Source organism: Manacus vitellinus, unplaced genomic scaffold (genome assembly GCF_001715985.3).
Source record: "Manacus vitellinus isolate BGI_N305 unplaced genomic scaffold, ASM171598v3 scaffold_83_pilon, whole genome shotgun sequence".
Taxonomy (NCBI): domain Eukaryota; kingdom Metazoa; phylum Chordata; class Aves; order Passeriformes; family Pipridae; genus Manacus; species Manacus vitellinus.
In genome coordinates this window covers 1281194-1300889 of record NW_021940836.1, presented here as the reverse complement: position 1 = coordinate 1300889, position 19696 = coordinate 1281194, and the positions used below count along the sequence as shown (strand labels likewise).

The window sequence follows — 19696 nt, the reverse complement described above, 5'->3', positions numbered from 1 at the left end:
GGCAAAAAGGGGTTTACAGAGATTACGTGCAACTTCACAAAAGTATTACAACAGGCTACTAGGACTTGCTATAGAGTAGGGACCTTTGTTACACCCAGCAAACACAAAACCCTATGCAAGTGAAATGAGATACCCACAACTTAAGTGAAATACAGAAAATAGGTGTTTAAGTTACCCACAAGAGGAAGAAAAGAGTAAAGGAAGAGAGATTAAGAGAAGAAAGAATAAAGAGAGAAAAATATAGTTACCACTGGAAGATCACATGTTGACAACTTCAAGGAGACCAGGCAAGATGGAGACCTTATGTGCGCCTCTTTATCTACTGTGGCCCCTCTCTCTAGGCAGGACCTTTGGTTCACTGACCACTCAAGTGTCTTCCTAGCCAAAGGGAGGGGTTCTGCAGCCAGCCAGGGACTCCAGGGGGTGTGGTGTGGGCAGGCTACCAGGCAGGCCTTGTTGGTTGACAGCCCAGCCACTTGGGTCTCGGTGCTACCCTGTGCTCTTCATGGGCACAGCCGTGTTGGCTACAGGCCTTACATGTGCCTTCCTGCCATGGGCCTGCAGATCATGTGCCTGCAGGCCTAGCCTAGCCCTTCCCCCAACACACATGCTCCCCCAGAAGGTGGTTCTGACCCAATAATTACTGATCTACTGATTTGCTTGGTCTAACACCAAGTAAACAAACATCCATAATTTTTACCTTTTGGTGCTATGAATCTGGGAATAATTTTAGACCCAGTGACTCCACTGCTGAATCTAAGGCAGCTTTAGAAGCCACAAATTATCCAAAGGTTCCAGAGATTCAACTTCAGGTCAGGAAGAGAAATCACAACAATAATAGAGAATGACGGTGGCAGTACACATACATGCCAGAGTGTAAAGCTGGATTTAAGTCCAGCAACATGTAAGCAGGCTGTAAGTGTTCCTAATACGCTGAAATTTGTACCTCTGAATGCAAAGATTTGCAAGTCACCCTAAAGATTGGTCATGGGATAAATGGGGTTGCAAACCTGCAGCCTGATAAGACTCCACAACAACGATGTTGACAACTACTGTAAGGTGATGTAAGGGAACTGTCACTGAAAGTTCATAGATGAGCAACATGCTACTCCTGGGCAGCTTCCATAGCTACTGATGCAAATTCACCTTCTAATTTGCCTTTTTCCTTTATTGTTGAACTCTTCCCATTGATAAAGCCAGTCCTTAGCACTGAACCTTGAAAATAAGTGTTTGCTTTTCATTCCTTTCCAAACTCAGAGTGATACAGTGGTGTAATAAGATGGACAAATAACTCTACAGTTTTATTTTCCAGTTCAAAACAATCAACAAAGGGAAAAAGACCAATATCATTGACTCAATGCTCAGGATGCTTGAGCAATACTCAAGCAACCTGGAAGATTTAATCAGGGAGAGGACCGAAGAGCTAGAAATTGAAAAACAGAAGACAGAAAAACTACTGTCACAAATGCTTCCCCCGTAAGTACTGGTACTTCAGGTGGTATAAAGAAAACCCAAACCAAACCAAATAACCCATAGCTTGACTGGATAAAAATCTTCCCCAGAAGTGAGCAACACTGTACAGCTGACTTCTAATTTTGACCAGCACCTTCCAATCAAAGTAAGAAACTTTAATCAGTATTTGTTACAGCCATATAGAACTTTGTATTTAGTGAAAATACTCTGAACAAGTAGGACAAAAGAATCTGAGCTCTTGGGCATGCAGCAGAAAAGGGTTTGTGCCCTGCCAACTTTGCTGGTGTTGTTTTTTCAGATCAGTGGCAGAAGCCCTCAAGACTGGTGGCACTGTGGAACCGGAGTATTTTGACCAGGTGACTATCTACTTCAGTGACATCGTGGGCTTCACATCCATTTCAGCCCTCAGTGAGCCCATTGAAGTAGTTGACCTTCTGAATGACCTTTACACACTGTTTGATGCTGTTCTTGGAAATCATGATGTTTACAAGGTGAGAAGTAGTTTTATTCTATGTCTCCTTTCCATCTTTTTCAATTTTTTAATTTATTTTTTTAATGTAATGGTATTTGCTAGGTGGAGACAATTGGTGATGCCTACATGGTTGCTTCAGGACTACCAAAACGGAACGGCAATAAGCACGCGGCTGAGATAGCCAACATGTCCTTGGACATCCTCAGTTCAGTAGGAACATTCAAAATGAGGCATATGCCAGACATTCCCCTCAGGATACGAATTGGGCTGCACACAGGTAAGCAGCAGCACCCACCTGCACCTGAACATCAAAGAACTCCTTCACAATTGTATTTCCAGCTTCAAATGCTTTATTCACTCCTGCCCCCCAAAAAACACTCTAACAAGACACGTTAAAATCTTCCATATCAACAGGGGCATTAAAATGGAAACACAAAACCCAAAGAGGGTTTGTGGAGGAGAATGGCTAAGTATCATTTCAGGGAGAAATTGTGTATTCTGACCCAGTTAGGAACTGCATCCAGATTATTAGTCACAAGGGTTTCATTGTACGGATAGATCTTTGATGTGCCATAGGATCTTCAGTGGTGGGATACGAAGACATCCAGTGATGTCTACTCTATTCTGAAATTAAAAGCACAGAAAAACTGGCATATAAAGTGAAAGAATAAAAAAAATTGGTGATATTTATTACAGGTAGGACATACTGGAAGAAAAATATGATACAGATCTTAAGAAAAAGTGATGTTATAAAGAAAACAAATTATCTCTAATGTAGAAGTCATAATCTAGTCAATTAACAGAAAAGTGGCTTGTTTAAAAAGAAAAGAGAAAGTTCTTTTCTTTTATATATCTAAAAAATATAATTAAACTCCAAAATAAACAAAAAAAACCCCAAAAAACCCAAGACTGCCATTACATAGGCAAAAATATGATTTTTAAATGTAGGAAAATACATCTGCTATTATCATGGAATCAATACTTTTACAAGAGATATGAACCTTCATAATTTTATACACTTTGTAGTCATCCACTAATAGATTTTTCCCAGCTGTTTGTTACCAGAATTCTCGCCTCTTCCTCTAGAGTATCAGGTAATGCCCATTGTGGGAAGCCAAACAATGAAAAAGACTGCCCAGGAATCTCACCCAATATTACAGGAGGTTTAATCCTCCTACCTGTCTGATAATGTCCACATTTTTGCAACTGTGTCATGCAAGCATTTTACAGATGTCAGTATTCTAGTTTCTGTTATACATGTTGGGAGGCAGAAGGAGAAGAAAGGAAGTATCTCACCCAGAATATCCAAAGAACAGACCTGTGACTTGAGCAGAGTTAAGATTAATGTTTCATATCTCCTAGACCTTGCAAGATCTTTCTTTGGGGATATCTGTTTAAAACTCATCTCCCTGCTGTTTTCTTTGAAGTTTGGGAGCCTTAGCTGGCCTTTCACAGAAGTCTGAAGTGTTAAAGGAATGATTGCAGGAGCACTGTGTATTTAATACTCTATCAGAAATTACGTGAGACTATGGCCCAGGCTTGTCTTGCCCAGAACAGGAGTCTCTGGAGCACAAGGAGCACATTTTCGACATGGAAAGAGAGGAAATTGATGTGCAACATCTGCTGCTGCCTGTTGACAGCAGGTCTGCAATGTGTCTTCCATACAGTATGCCAAAAAATCTATCCCTAGGTGATATGTACAGGGGGTAGTTATATTTTTTCTTGATTTTATGAACTCTAGGTAGCTGGAATGCAAAATTGCTAAGAATTGTTGTATTGGGTGTGAGAGGAAGAGGGGGAGGAGTTGGTGTTTTCTTTCTAAAGAAGCAGGAATCAGATCTTGTTTTGCACAGATCTGGCAGCATCGTACTGTCATGGGAGCAGCCACAAATCCATGTTCCAAAGCAAACCAGCTCTCTGAGCCACTGAGCTGACAGCAGAGTTTGATTAACCTTAGACCTTATTTCTCCTGAGAAAAGAAGCATGAAGAGGGAATCATCAGCATCATGAAAGCATTGAGGAGGCACCTGGGGGAGAGGAGAGTTTGGCTGACACTTTCACTGTACTGGAAAGGATGGAGAATGGGTGTGACCCCCAGTTGTGCAGTTCAACTGCTCTCTGGAAAGTGGTGTCAAGAAAAGCTCATGATCACCTCTTTGAAAAAGCAATAAATGCAACTTGGGCATGGGCTGCCCATGTCCTTTCAACCCCAATGGAGAGCTGCACCTCTGGAAACTTCTCCTGGCCCATGTCCATGGTCCACTTATGGCAATGCATGGGTGATGCAAAGTGGACAAGAAGACCAAGGTTTGGTCTGCAGTTTCTCCCCTGCTTTAAATGAATCCTGGAATCTTGTCTCTCCACTCTTGACTTCACTGCATGTCCAGGATAACTCAGCTGACTCAGCTGTTTCCATGCCATCCATATCTGGGCTGGAGCTGGACAGCTGGGGAGAGTGGTGGTGAGAGGACAAGCTTTTCCGCTGAGGCTGAATATTTGTTTATCGGTCAGGCTCTCTGGCAGTCAGCCCTGTACTTTGCAGCACCACTGATGGTTGTTGCAGAGTATTAGCCAGAACCTCTCATTAACTGATCCTTGCAAGCCCTGGCAAAGAGCCATTTCAAAGCAAACCTGTGAACCTATGTAATTAAATAACTAGGCCATTACATTCTCATCACAGGGTGTCTGGTTTCCTCTGAAACTGGTTACTGTGGGAGATTTACCACTGGAAATTTTTACTAGCCTTTTACTGAAGCTGTCTAGACAAGGGAGAACACACCCAGGCAGTGAAGGCAGTGAGTGAATTAAGTCTTAGATGCTTTCAACACAGAGAAGTCTTTTGGGAATGCTTACGCCGTAGGGTTGGTTTTGAACTAGGAATTTCCTGCATAGGTACCTCAGCCTAAAAATCTGACCTCTCCTAGGTTCTCAGAAATGGCTAGATGATTGCACTGACTGAGTAGGAAACCTGAATTTAGGCACCCACATGGAGGTATTTCCAGGGTTTTTAGGGAGCCTGCATTCTTTTTGAGGACACATAAGTGAACCCTGGAGAACTGTTCAGGTGCAGGAATAGAAAGGCTCTCACAGCTCAGTTGACCAGATGACCTGTCTCCACTGACAGCAGTAGAAGCTTGACTCCCTTTACTTGTGCTTCTTAAGATGGAATCAAATCCTCTTCAGTGAGGACTGTTTTTTTTGACAGGAACCATCTTTTTGTGTCCCTGCAACACCTACTACAGAAGGAGCTTTGTTCCTTACTGAGATTTCTGGCTGCTGCTGTCATGTCATCATCACAAGAAAAAGAGAGGTGATGCTTTCTGAGAAAGTGTTTTCTCAGGGAAAACTCTTATTGAAGCGTGAATTAAAAAGTCTCCAACAAGACCCTTTTTTATGTATATGTCACATTAGTATGCACAGATTAAAGACCACTTAGGTAAGCGTTAGGTCCTTGACCCAGAAGTCTCAACAGTGCCCTTACAGTTATGCTACAGAAGTGCCTATAGACTAAAACCTGAAAAGACTTCCTGTGATGGATATAGCTCCTCTCCTGAAAAGCTTGAAACAAATTAGAATGTACCAATAAGGATGGGAATTAAATTGGAAGGTATTCTGAGGAACAGCGTCTTGTCCAAAGTTTGTTGATGGTTGAAAAAACCCAAACCTTAAATTAGGTTTTTATGATTTCTATCAGTCTCTGCATGCTGTGTTTGATCCAGATATGCTGTTTAAATCCTTGTAACATTTTTGGTATGACCCATTCTTCCTGTCTCTTTTTTTTTTTTTGATATTTAATCTAGCAGTGCTTCATCAGGTAAGAGTTAAAATCTGTCTCACCTCTCAGTTTGCATCCTCATAAAGTATATTAAAATCTGGTAACTTTGTGCAGCAACAACTTTTCAGAGGTTACAACAATAGGGGTTCTTGCAAAGTTTCCTGTAGGTTTCAGCTATGGAGTTTCATTGTCCTTAAGATGTATCTGAAAGAATCAATTTTTGTAAATAAGGCTAAAATCGCAGTAAAGTAACATTGTACTAAAACAAGTACCTGATCGCTTCTAAATTAGGCTACAATTATATTTGTTACTGTTTTAAAAACAAATAATTTAACCCGCACAACCCCCACACTTTAACATACAACCTTATCTATAGCATCATTTCAGGTACTGCTGATGATGTACAATGTTCCCATCTCTTGTAAACTTGCATGGCAAAAGATTTCCTAGATATCACTTATACTAAATCTTAACTCAGAAGGATCAAGACATTGAAAAGGCAAAGACATATCTCATAAATGCATCTAATGGAAAATACAGTGCCTCCTGTCCTTTCTTTGCAAGAAACCCCACATCACCTTACATTGCTTTTATTTTGCAGGCCTGATATTTTATATTGTGGGTGATGAAATTTAGCATCTTATCTTTCAGAGTGCAGTCTAAACATTATCTAAGCCATGTGCCGTGGATGACAATTGTCTACGGTGTTTGTCTGTCACACATTTCATCTCTCAGTGTGTGCATGTTCTTGTGAATCCTGCACACATACGTCTCCATGAGAACTTGGCATCGATTCTTTGGAAGCTACTTTGGAAGTGAAATGGATTTTGTACAAAGAATGAAATAAAAGAAAAAAAACAGGTTTTGGCTAGAAAGGCAAGCTAATGATGATTTCCTTTCCCAGGAGGGGGCACAGGGTGGTCCAGAGTGCTGCCAGCAGCTCTGGGCTTCCAAGGCTGATTTTTAATCCTGTTTCATTGTGATACAGAGCATATCACAGGATCTGAACTTTCATCTTCTCACATGGAAAAAGGTCTTTTTAAAATGAGATTATGGTAGTCCTTGAGTTTCCGTGAACTCTGGACAAACTTATCCCAGATGATGGTAAACTGAGGTCCTACCACGCATGACCTTTCTCAGGCATAAAACACCAGTGTGCAATCCAGACCAGTGCTTAATTTTTGATTGCTTATAGCAAGCACTAAGATCAGTGAGATCTTGTAAAAACTTTTCTTCTGTATTTACAAGTGGCTTTTTGGGTATCAGAGGAGAGGATGAGATTTGTTTGTCAGTGAGCCCCAAGATTTGTGCAGTACCATCTGGGTTACACAGATGATGTGTCTTTCAGGGCCTTGTGTGGCAGGCGTGGTGGGGCTGACCATGCCACGGTACTGCCTCTTTGGAGACACGGTGAACACGGCGTCACGGATGGAGTCCACGGGCCTGCGTGAGTATTTGGGACAGTCCCTGGGGTGGGTGGTTGAACTAACTTCTCAAGAGAGATGAAGAAATGCACATCCATAATTATAAGCATTGCAACTGAAAAAGGGCAAGTCAAATGACAAAATTCAAAGCAGCCTGAAGGACAGGGCATCAGCTTTGCAATTGTAGGTCAGCCTTTACGACTCTGCCTTCAAGACCCTGCCTTCCATCTCCAGTCCTCTAATTTGAACACCATCAACTAAAATCAACATGAATCTTGCCCTAGTTTTCTCTGACATAGGTTGCATCTTACTTTCAGTCAGTACTGAGAACCCTTAATTCAGAGCTGTTCTTGCACAGTAAAATAATGCATTTACCTGTCACGACCAGTACAAAGCAAGGGTTGAAGCACACAAGGGCATTGCTTCCATCATACCCTTGGCTGTAGAAAGTCTCATTGAGATGGAGGTAGCAGGAGCACTGCAGATACAAGAGCGTTGTTATACATTAGTAGAAATGCATATAGATAACTAACAACAGGAAAACTGTAGGTTAGTCTCTCAGGAAATGTAGCTCATAACTATGAGGTCTTCCTCTACATACTCCAATTGATGTTCTTCTTTTAGATTATTATACACAAAAAAAATTAATCGGCTCATCCCCCATCATTCAAGGGGGAAGGGAATTTGACTGACACAATTGAAATAAAAGCTTAATAAAAACAAAAAAGAAAAGTGTCTTTGAATGTTTTAGAAATGTTTTAGAAACATTTGCCTGGCTTGTTCACACCAGCATAACAATAACAAATTTCAGGGAGTTCCAGCAAGGGCTGTAAAACAAGTTGGGAGAGTTAGGAATTCAGTAAGGTTCTCCACCTTTGCCCTTTTTGTTCACAGACTTAATGGTAGCTCTGGGTGGAATCAATTACTGAAAGCCCAGACAGATCTAGTTGCATAGCCACATTTTCTTTATGTTCCCTTGCAAACTCCATCTCTCTGCTCTTCATCCCAACTTTCTATTTATGTTGGGTGTCTGGAGCAGGACAGTTAGTTATTTTAGGGTTTTTTTACCATTCCTTAGTTATTCTGTGGCAATAGATAAAACAGCAATCCAGCTGACAATGTCACTGGAAAATCACTGTCTTTGTTGAACTGGGCTTCTGCAGTTAGTGTGTTTGGTATCCATCTGCAGGAAGCCCCCAGTGTGGATCTCCTCTGCCCCTGCGCTTGTTACAGCCCTGCCTGAAAGGATCCATCAGTCAGCATTGAACTCTATGTAGAGGAGCACCACACAGCTACACCAGCTACACACCTGCATGCTTTGGAGCACTTTTACTCATCAGTATGAAGCAGTGGGGAATTTGCAGCCTGTGTGCAGCACAGTGATTCAGCTGTTTTGCTTTCTGTTCCCAGCTTACAGAATTCATGTCAGCCAAAGTACAGTGGATACACTTCGGAGTCTGAATGAAGGCTATGAAATCATACCTAGAGGGAAAACAGAACTGAGGGTAAGAAGGGCCGGGGCTGTGCGAAGCACTTCACAAGGGAGTCTTCTTCTTTAGAGAATTTACATAGTAAGGTCTTGTTTGGCCTTCATCCACCACTCTTCTGCTAAATCCTTCCAAAATTGTCCGTTCCAGTTGTTTCAGTACATGAGGTGGTTATTGAAGCACTGTGGGATTGAGCAATCAGCTGTATGCGCTGGATATAAGTATTTATTTAGTACTCTATTTAGTCCACCTTAAGAGAAGCTGCTACTTCTCACAGTGTCCAAACAAGAGAGTACTAAATAATTCAACCATCATTTCTACCCTTACATAGTTAATAGACAGAATCTTTATTTGCCTTAAAAACCTAGAATTAAAGCTCTGAATACGGCCTCAGGCCCTCAACAATCTTTCGTGACAAGTGGATTCATCTCATCTGAGTTCATATGTCTGCAAGTGGAGATCGGAGGTAATTATTCCAGGTTTAGTCAGTGGAAAGAAACCTTTACACAGTTAGTGGAGATAAATTGGCACTTCAGAAAATTATTAACCTGACGTACTGTCAGGGTCCAGTTTATGTGAAGATGAATGTTTCCTCCACTTCTTCAGTCAAGGGTGATTGACTCTGATACAGATACCTACAGTTCACCAGATGTATCACACCTTAAAAGCTAAATCATCAGTGGTGGGAGAGGAAGTTATGTTCTGATAATCAGTCCAGAAAGAGTTGTAAAATCTCTCAATTAATAATGCTAGTGCTGCCAAATAAGGTGATTAGAGATCCTGTAGTTTCCCATTTCTGTTAAATTGTGTAGTTTCAATGACCCAGATCACTAGGAGTCATGTGTAAATGACAGTTTGAATAAGGATAATGAATATCCTGCTTTAGGATAATAAAATTCAAATAATCCCTGAGCTGTTTGGAAGGACAGCCCAAAATTTCCAGCCATGGTCTGTTTCTGGAGATATATGAAGCCAGAGAAATCCAGAGGAAATTACGTATTGAGCAGAGAGCAATCAGAAAGCTGCTCTTTATCTGGATTTTTTATTTTATTTTAGGGTAAAGGAGTAGAAGACACATATTGGTTGGTTGGGAAAAAAGGCTTTCTGAAGCCCTTACCTAAACCTCCTGAAATAAAGCCAGGGTAAGTGTGACTTCATCACTGTTCAATACATTCATTATAAGGTCCTTTTTGGAGTTTGCAGGCTGAATATCTGTCTTTCCATGTTATCTGTTTGCAAAGTCTCTATCATTTTCCTTAGGTGACTTGTATGTTCAGGCATAGTACTGAGACTGAGAAGTTATGTGGTTTCTTCAACTCCTCTCCTTAGTGGCAGTTCCCAAGTGACATGGAAGCTTGCTGCTTCTCCCCTATACTCCCTTGGAGACTGAGCACCAGGGAGTTGCTTCCTTAATCTCCTTCATACTCTGTGTGCATATGGGAGACACACAGGTACGGACACTTTTAGGTCTCTGCTGTCATCAGTGTATGGGTGACACTCAGATTTTTCTCTCCCTCCATCAAAATTCCTGCAGAAGACACCAACCTCATTCAACATATAAATATATTTCTTCCTTTTCACTCTAATATAAAAATAAAGAGATTTTGTGTTACAAATTATGGCACCGTTAGGTAACTGAAGACTTAATGATGTTGCCTCCATACAGCTGGTGGTGAGCAAAGATTGATCACACAGAATTCATTAAGTCATTTTCTAGCTTTGCCATGCCTGACTTTGCAAACAGAGTACTCCCTGTTCAACTGTTACTTGCTGTATGCCTGGAAAGGATGTTGGGGTCAGGACATAAAAAACAGAAGTCAGATTTGCTTGACAAGAACAGCGTAGTCACCTACATTAAAAGCAGTCAGTTTTGACTCCCTTTATAGTCAATAAAGAGAAATATAAGCTAGGGTGTCTGATTTGATTGGTTTGCTTGGACATCTGTATTAGAAGATTAATTGCCCTTGCAAGGTGCCTCTTTTGTTGACTGTAAAGAGATCCTACAGTGACTACCTCAGAGATAGATGTCTGACAACAAACAAGGTCTGTTTTAATGTGGCTCTGACTTCTCCTGATCAATCTTGTTCTAAGTATTACCTCATTTCCTCTTAGCAAAATGAAGACTTCTTTTTTTATCTCTCTCTGCACACTATAGTCGCCTTGGGAGGCTGCATACAGGGCAGTCCATGTGCTCAGAGCCATCCCAGAGCTTTCTCGGAGTAAGGTGGAACTTACAGTATTACAGTACTTGGGGACATCATTTTAAAATTGTTTGGGTTTCAGTCAGGGTGAAAATAGAAGTTTACTGAAAGGCAATTTTGAGAGACAATATTTTGTAGGCCTTGAAGGCATTTTACTGTTAATACTTGACAGAAGTGAGCTATTGAATAATGTGTGTTGGTACCAATAATGCATTATTCACGGGAAATATGAAACTTGGAGGAATTTTGCCATATTAGCAAGATGGGCTAGCTTACCATGCAACCAAGGAAGCACTTAGACTTTTACTTTGAGAGTAGATTCTTCTCATCCTGGTTTTATTATCTTGAAGTCATGATTTAAGCCTCTGTTGACTATTGAGATTCTTTTCATTACTCTCAAAGATTCTGGCCTCTGGTCATGTTAACCAAAGTCAAATTTATGCAGGGTTGAACTGTTTCTAAACGTGGACTGTAAACGGCAGAAAATGAATCAGGTCCAGGCACAAAATAAGAGAAGTAAAAAAATGTTTCCATGTGCACAGGATCAGAAGATCTTGAACATCTGTGTGTAACCTCTGTAGAGTCCACCTGTAGCACTGCAGAGAGGGAGGTGGTCTTCTGCTCTTGTCCCAAGGCACAGATCTTCACTGTTCTTTTGCAGTATCTCTGTCCCCACAGATCATCATGCAGCAGTTGAATGAATGTTACAGTAATCATAGGAAAAAGTAAAGTTATACAAAACAGAATTTGTCCTAGTGAAGTGTCATAATGAAAGTTATACCCCATAGGAACCAAATGTCAAATGACAGAAATAAGTAACTACTTGTTCAAGCAAGGCAAATATTCAGAGAACTGCCTCATGCATCAATTGGGCTGTTATCAGATAGGTGTCAGACATTATGTCCTACTTTTCCAGCCTTATCTTGATGGTTCAGTTTTTGGCACAAAAATGAAGTTGTGTCTCTTTTGTTGGCAAATATGGTGGTTTCAAGTCATGGCCTCATATACTTTCATAAGGATTTCCTAATTTCTGGACTTTTGAGTTGAATAAATTCTTTTTCTACTCATCTTTTCTCCCTGTCCTCAGGCAACTCCTCTTCTACTTGGGTATTCCCTTACCATTTGATCTATGAGCACTTGCTTTTATCTCACACTTTATTTTGGGACTTAGGCGGCCTAAACATCTACAGGTGGGCAGTTTTGGTGGCCACGCCAAGAGGTGTCTCCTGCTAATGAAGGTTAATAAATTGTCCTTGATCTTATGTCCATACTATGGAATTGCAAACCTGTTGGCCGTGGATTTAAGGGTCATATCCTAGGGATGGAAATTTTGAAGTTCCTTTTTGAGCCATAAATACCTCTTTATAGGTCTGGTCAAATCTCAGTTTTACCTGCTTTTCATGGGAGCTTTAGGTTAACTTTGCATAACATAGAACAGGGCACACAGTTCTGTTGGCTCTCTAGAATTTTTCTTGCTTCAAGGCAAATTTCTACACCTACACCTGATACTGCCACAGGAAATAATGGCAGATTGGACATAGAGGAGTAAGAAAATTATGAGATAGTAAAAAGAAGCATGCTAAGCAGTCGAGCAGCAGACTACCTGTAGGATAGATATTTTTTTGAGATTTCAGTCAGATAGGTTTAGAGGAAGGCTAAACCAGGAGACTAGTTAGGTAGCTGAAGAGCAGACATGATAAAAACACAAAATTGCGAGTATATAAATGTGGCATATTTGAAGCTGACGATGCTCTGGGACAGGCAGAGCCTTGGCAGCACTGGTGGAGCACTCCTCTTGTCCAAAACAGCAGAAAAGACATGAGCTTATGCAAAACTAGCAGATATAAGCCTGACCTGGACTAGCTCACAGATGCATTTTGTAAAGCACTGAAAAAATATCTAACACTAGGAAAAATTCATTGGCTAATGACATTCAGAAGAACAAAACAAGCAAAAAACATGCAAGCCAAAATGAAACCAAGAGCCAGGATCATGTTCATTTGCTGTTCCAAGGAGATAAGTGACATTCTCAGCCTTCTGAATTTCCAAGTTCAACATCCTGGTTCAGAAATCCTTTGCTTTGGTACTGAATACAGTGTTCAAAAGCATTAGAAGTCCTCTATCCCAACAAGTAGTTTTATCCAGAAACTTTCTCTTTCTAAGACTATTCTAAATTAGTTATGGAAAGTTAACTGGAGGGGGAAAAGTAACAGAATTCAGCAAAGAAAGATACAGATTGTTGATCCTCTCAAGGGTTTTTAACTATGAACTCAGTGCCCAGGTAGATCACATATGAGAGTTTTTGATTTTTAACATCGACCCCAGATTCCTGACCTCATATGAAATCATGTAGTAGGTCTTGAGTCCAGAAGGGTCAATAGGTTATCCAACCCACCACCATTCACAGCAATGAGTGCAGCCTGACATGAGACACCACTGAAAACTGAAGATGCAGGCATGGATAGGAGTGAGTCTGGGGGCTCTCTCATCCTCACATACATGAGGATCATCCCTGGAGGAAGCACTGAGATCCTTGTTTGAAGATAAATGGGTGAGAAATAGTGAAGGATGCTCAAAGAATCCATCTCCCAACACCAAATGAGAATCACCTTTTTATGAGCCGGGAAAAAGGTACCCATTAGGAAAACATGGCTTTTTCTTCTACTCAGTACAAGGTTCTCATTGTTCTGTCTGTATTGATGCACCATGGTATGATGGGAGTTGATTGGTAGAGAGCCTCTGCTGTTGCTGTTGCTGCTGATGTGTCCTTCCCAGGAGAAAGGATTTCTATTCAGGCTCCTATTTGAAGTCTTTCATCTGATGCTCTTTTAAATCAGAAATAAAAGAGCTTGTGAGGCAAACAGCAGCAAAAAACTTCTGTTGCCTTCCACAGCTGGACTTATGAAACAGTATCAAAATATTTCCTAGATAAACTTTATATAACATATAACAAGAGCTATCTGGGGAAATCCAAACATCCTCTGGCTCATACTCATAGACTTGACCACCGAATCTTAGGACACATGCTTTTTGCTTCACAATCAATCCCTTCTTTTCAAATTATTTCTGACCCCCTAACATGGCAGTAAAATAAAGAAAAAGGAATATTTTGATCATGGCTGTGGCATAATGATTGTGAGAAAGAAGAGTTTTCTCTGAAATCTGATTGAGGGGAGAGAGGGAATGAAAGCTGGTGACATCTCCCTTTGAACAAGACTGTCTGACTTGTGATATAGTTGCTTCAGCTTTTATTTTTAAACAAGCTCTTTTTGAGCAAGCTGAGGTTTCTGAAGAATTAACAGGAATATTAGAGAATTGGTGCTGATAGCAAGAAACCCTAAATGCAGTATTCAGAAAGGAAGCAAAGTCAGGACTTTACAGATTTTCTCCTACTGGCTTTGGAAACAAGGTGGTAGGAAGAGAGGACCTTGGAAAAATAACAGCTGTCTTAAAAAAGACAGAGGATGGAGTGGAGGGTGCAGAACCAGACCTCTCCAGTTGCTCAGACATTAGTGAGTTCAGGAGATGTGCAAGTTCTATTTGCACAGGATCTTTCTTTTTGTTATTGAGCTGTGGATGAAAGGCAAGTCATTATCATAGTTATTTGATACTTGTGTGAGCAATGTTTGGAGGTGGACCTCAATCTCATACTGTGCTTCAGCCCTAAATACCCTGATCAGGTCTTCACCTTCTGTGGGTCACAACCTGCTGTGCTATTGTGCAGACACAGGCAGCAACATCCTCCACTCCTCTGTGGGTGAGTCCTGCCAAGTGGATTCAAGGAACAAACCACTCACACTCACCCTGTGGCTGAATTTTGCTACTGCTTGCAAAAAGGGTCTGGACACAAAGATTCCTCTTCTCCCTCCAACAGTCAAGATTTAATCTTATTAAATGTTATTTGCCTCCATCTGATCTGGTCATCTTGCACATCTTTTAAGAGTCAGTGCAGGGAAATAGACATTTCTAGGCGCAGATCTTCTGTCTCACAAAGGATATCTACTTTGGGATAAACCCCTGCTGTGTTCTGGCAGTGTCAGCTTCCCTCCACTGGCTGAGAAGGGAACACAAGATATTTGGCTCAGATGAAAATATCTCTGTTGCAGAGAGACAAATGGCAGGAAGCTAAATCCCACCTGAATTGTGGATTCCCAGAAGTCATTCCTCATTGAGCCCATCAGGGTTATATCCTTCTGGCTTCCCAGTCCTTTGGACAGAGCCCTAAATGCTCCAGCACTCATGAGGAAGTTTATAAACAGGGATTAATGTTTCTAAAAAGGAGAAGGATGTTCCCAGAGCTGAGGATTTAGGTAAGGAATGGGAGGACAACTTGACTAGATATTTCCATTTGTAGAACAGAACTGACAAAAGAGCTGAAACTTGACTCTGATCTCCCTCAGGAAAGGCTTTTAAATTTGTGGTAAGCTTTCAGAGACAGCTGGCTATCTCTAGGGACAGTTAAATGGGATTTCCATTAGGAAATGTGCCCATACTTTTGAGAGATGAGAGCTTCTGAAAGCAACACCTCTGGAAGACCAAAAGGCACTGAGACAGGAACTGAACCAACCAAAGGTGAGGTCTTCACAGCAGTTTTGTTCTTTCCTTTCCTTTAATTAATGAGGGGAAGGATCAGTGGAATAATGGAATCATTCTCCCAGGATTCATCTTGTCTAATAGATTCTGAAACAGCCATGATAGACATATAATTTGTGCTCCCCAATCAACAAAGTCATTCATCTTGTCCTGGGAGAAGTGTCTAAGAGTACCAAGAGACCTCTGAAAACTCAAAATTTAATTAGCTGACCTCACTTTTTGCAGTAATTCAAGTTGAAAGGATACAAAATGGGAATAAATAAAACCAGGACCAGGACCAATATTTGTTTTCCTTTTTCTCTCCAGAAGACACTTACCTTTCACTTGGTCTACCTTACAGTCTGTTATTTATTACAGATGAAACTGAACTGGTTCTTTCTCTAATGGCCTGCCTGTTCACTGCAGGTATAGAGCTCATGGGTTACTCCCGGAAGAAATTGCAGAGTTCAAAAGGAGGAAAGCTGAAAAAGCCTTGGCAAAAGGGCCTAGATCTGAGGTAGTAGCTGTAGGACAGTCCCAATGTAGCTCTTCTGCTTAGTGTCTGCTTGCATGTTGTGTGTCTGCGCTTTGCTGGTTTTAGTGTCTTTTTTTTCCTTTTTAATTTGTTTTTCTTCCTTTCTATTTTTTTTTAATATGTTGTATTATTATTCTAAAGTGTCTCATTCGAAATGTGTTCAGAAAAGCAGTAAAGCTGTCTAAAGATAGTAGTAGCCTTGTTGGGTGATTTCTTAGTGAATTTATGCTCTACTATCATATTAATTCCTGAAAGGCATACAGTATTACTGTGTTTACCTGCAGTGTATTAGCAGTCCATTGAATGTTGATGTGCACTGTGCCAGGAGGAGACTAGTACATGGTAAACACAGTGATAAAACTGTTCAAACCTGGAAAAATCCAAATTACCTATTGTTGCTTTCCTGTAATGTATATCTCCTGCCTAGTATAATCCCATATCTCATGACATGAAAAAGGATGCAGCTCTGTTATTAATCATTATGGTACCTACGAGTACGAGAAATAATGGATTTAGGGTGATTTGGGTGAAATTCAGAAGTTACATGGAGTATTACAGCATGACCTGAGGTGTCCGATCAAGGAGGTATTACCAGAGCAAGGCTGGTGTGTAAGCTTGCACACCCACACATGCACATGTATGGTGTCCCCTGAAAATACTGTATGATTAGATGCTTCTGCTCAGTTCCTCTGAACTAATGTGTATTTAATTTCCACTTTCTTAAGAAAAGGAGAGGTGGATGAAAGCCCAGAGTACCTAGGTACAGGATGGTTACAAACCCCTAAGATACAGGCTGATCAGGCTGATAGATGACTATGAAGACTAAAGCTCCATCTAATTTTCTCATAAGGATAAAACCCAGCAGACAACTTTTGGCTGTGTTCCTCCTTCCCAACCACAACTTTTAAAGATTCAGTGTGTGTTACTGGGTTGGTTTATCTCCCTTAAAAGATTTTTAAATTTTGAGGTTCTCCCTATCAAGGACCTGGGCAGAAATTCCTCCTTAAAAAAATAAAAATAAAATAAAATAAAGGATTTAAATATGGGACCCAATCCACAGAGACCTGCAATAAGCACTACCATATGAGAACACTGGCTGCTAAATATAAGCTCCAAGGCACAGAAGACTGCCCTGCTGATTTACACCTAAGATTACCAGCTAGTCCTCCAAGGCCAAAGACAAAGAGCATCTCTCACTGGGGTTAACCCTGCTTGACAAAACCTGCACATATACTGATAAATAAATATTTAGTAGTTATATCACCCACAGGCTGATTAGTAGTATATTATGGAGAAGAGAAGGTCTTTAGTAGCCAGCTTGGCTCAATCCATGGGAAATAGCTGAAAAATCAATAAGGCATTCATACCTGGATCTTTTCAACGGCCCTAGTTCAATCCTTCTTGTGTGCATGAAGCTTTCAATGGAGGCAATTAAGTCCTCAACAGCTAGTTATTCCCAACATGCCTCCTTGGTGGTTTAGTGATGTTTCCAGCTAAGCTACTTTAAATGCTTATGGTGAAAGGGAATATGCCACCAATAACCTTGTTTTTCCTTGACAGCAATAAAGGAAGACTTTCCACAGATCTCAGATATAGCGATCCATAGTCCATTCACTCAGTGTATGATCCTATTAGTCTGGGACCATAAACAGCTGACAGTTCCAAAGGGTTCTTGCTGCAATAGGATAGGAATCCCCATCTCGGAGTAATTATATTTAGGAGTATTCATCTGGTCTGGAGTCTAGAGGAAGGTCAAGACTCTGCTCTTCGTGCTCAGGAATCAAATCCTTTAACCTTGAAGGAGTGGCTGTGGACTCTGCTGTCTTTAGTGGACACCTTATTTCAAAGAGAAGTGATGGTTCTGGAAGGATCTTGGTAAAAATGTTCATCAAAGCATGAGGAACACCTGAGTGCATCTCCAGTTACCAGAAGATAAACCCCTTGACTATATCACTAGTGACTCTTATACTTTGTCCTGCGGTAGGATCTTTGACCTTAACACGTATCTTCCAACCCACTCACGTGAGTGGGATTCAGCCCAGAGCACCATGTTTGTAGAGACACTTGTGCAAGGCTGTGGATGAAACAGCAGCTGAAGACCACGTAGGATAAACAATGGCATCTCAAACACTGCTGGATAATATCCTCAGGCAGATGAATCCCACCCTTTGCATCTTAAAATACTTCTGATAAGGAGAAAGGGATTTCTCTCTTTAAATTCAAGACACAGCAGAGAACTGTCCCACAGAGAGGTCAGACTCCCTCGGATCTGTGGATTGATCTCACTTTGGAGATGAGACTTAAAGTCCATGCAAGTCAGTCAGAACTCATTTTGGAGTTCTAAGTGGTGAGATTTCACCCCAATGTGATGGGTAGCTGTTGTGTTTATAGAGGGATCCATGGTGTATGAATCTTAGTACGCTCTGTATTGCTCTTTGCTGACCTTTAGATATATAAGCATACGGGTACCATACAGGTATCCTGCATGGACAAAAGTCTGGGATTACCCAAAAATACAGAGGTTCAATTTTTCAAGTTATTTTCTCTCCTTTTTTTTTCCTTGTTCCCCAAGAATTTGACTCTCCTTCTATTCTGATCTCTCGTACTGTGAACTCAGCTTAGCTACAGGAGATCCTTCAAGATTCTTTCTTGTTCAGGAAATACAGTAAACACCCAAATAATTGCATGTTGCTGGCCAAATTATAGACTAGCAAGGTGCAGTTGACCAGCAGATAAGATCATAGAATCATAGATTCATAGAATGCTTTGGGTTGGAACGGGTGTTTCAAGGCCATTTAGTTCAACTCTCCCCTTCCCTCCCTTCCCCTCCCCTTCTGTTTTACAGCCACAACTGGCCAGATGTACTGACTAGGAAACTCAAATCTGTCCTGAGGGACACAAAGAGAACACTAACAAAAGCAACCTTTAAAGAGCTGGGGAACATGAAGGAGTCTGACATAAGTTTCGAAGAGGATGAAATTTGAGAAGAGCACAGCAAAGAATTAGTAAGATCGGGATGGACACCTCGAAGCCAAACCAACAGAGCTCACTCTCCGTTTAGTTCCCAATCACCCAAAAGCAGTATAGTTAATGAAGCCTCTTGGCTCTTGCAGAGGGTGAACCTGAACAGGCAGATGAATCCTGACCATCTTCTCTTGTGAAACGGGGAACCAGCTCAGAGCTGTATGTGTGCATTTTTTCAGGGGGGGTCCACTGGGGAGGAATGTGATGGTGATGATGACAGTAATTACAGCTCTTCATGAGCAACTGTCACAAGGATGAACTCGAATACTTTAGCTAGGTCTGTGTAGCAGGACAAACAAGTCTGGCTGCTTTTGGGCCTGGATTTGAACAATAATGCCAAGTGCTAAAATGATTTAACTGTTTTGCATTAAATAATTGTTTTCCTCTTGTTGTAGCACACTCTGGTTTCATGAAAATCATTGCAATTGAGAATAAAATGTTTTGGCCAACAACAAAAAAATATTTTTACTCTCCCACAAGTGGAAATTCTGAATCAAAATGTTTTGTTCCTGTATGTCAATTTAAGCTGAAACATTCTCTTTTAAATTGACATTTCAGCTGCAAAAGCCAATTTAATGCTATTTTCAAACTGAAATGACAGTTTTGAATTGAAACAGTTTGGTATGAATCAATATTTATTTCAAATGCCAAAATGAGATTCTGCTCAAAATGTCAAAATATGTCATCTTTGTAAATCCAGATCCAATTGCAAGAACATATACAGGATATCTAA

At 40.8% G+C, this 19696-nt stretch overlaps 1 protein-coding gene across 1 annotated transcript in view; it reads left to right on the top strand.

The window, feature by feature from the left end:
- Window positions 1-19122, top strand: part of GUCY2F (guanylate cyclase 2F, retinal) — a 41860-nt gene extending 22738 nt beyond the window's left edge. Inside the window, exons 12-19 of the mRNA XM_025896404.2 lie at window positions 1313-1476; window positions 1772-1964; window positions 2048-2222; window positions 7069-7167; window positions 8555-8649; window positions 9688-9773; window positions 18785-18944; window positions 19053-19122. Of these exons, the coding sequence (XP_025752189.1) occupies window positions 1313-1476; window positions 1772-1964; window positions 2048-2222; window positions 7069-7167; window positions 8555-8649; window positions 9688-9773; window positions 18785-18923 (951 nt within the window). The 3' untranslated portion in view covers window positions 18924-18944; window positions 19053-19122. The remainder of the gene's footprint in view (window positions 1-1312; window positions 1477-1771; window positions 1965-2047; window positions 2223-7068; window positions 7168-8554; window positions 8650-9687; window positions 9774-18784; window positions 18945-19052) is intronic.
- The last annotated feature ends 574 nt before the right edge of the window (window positions 19123-19696 follow it).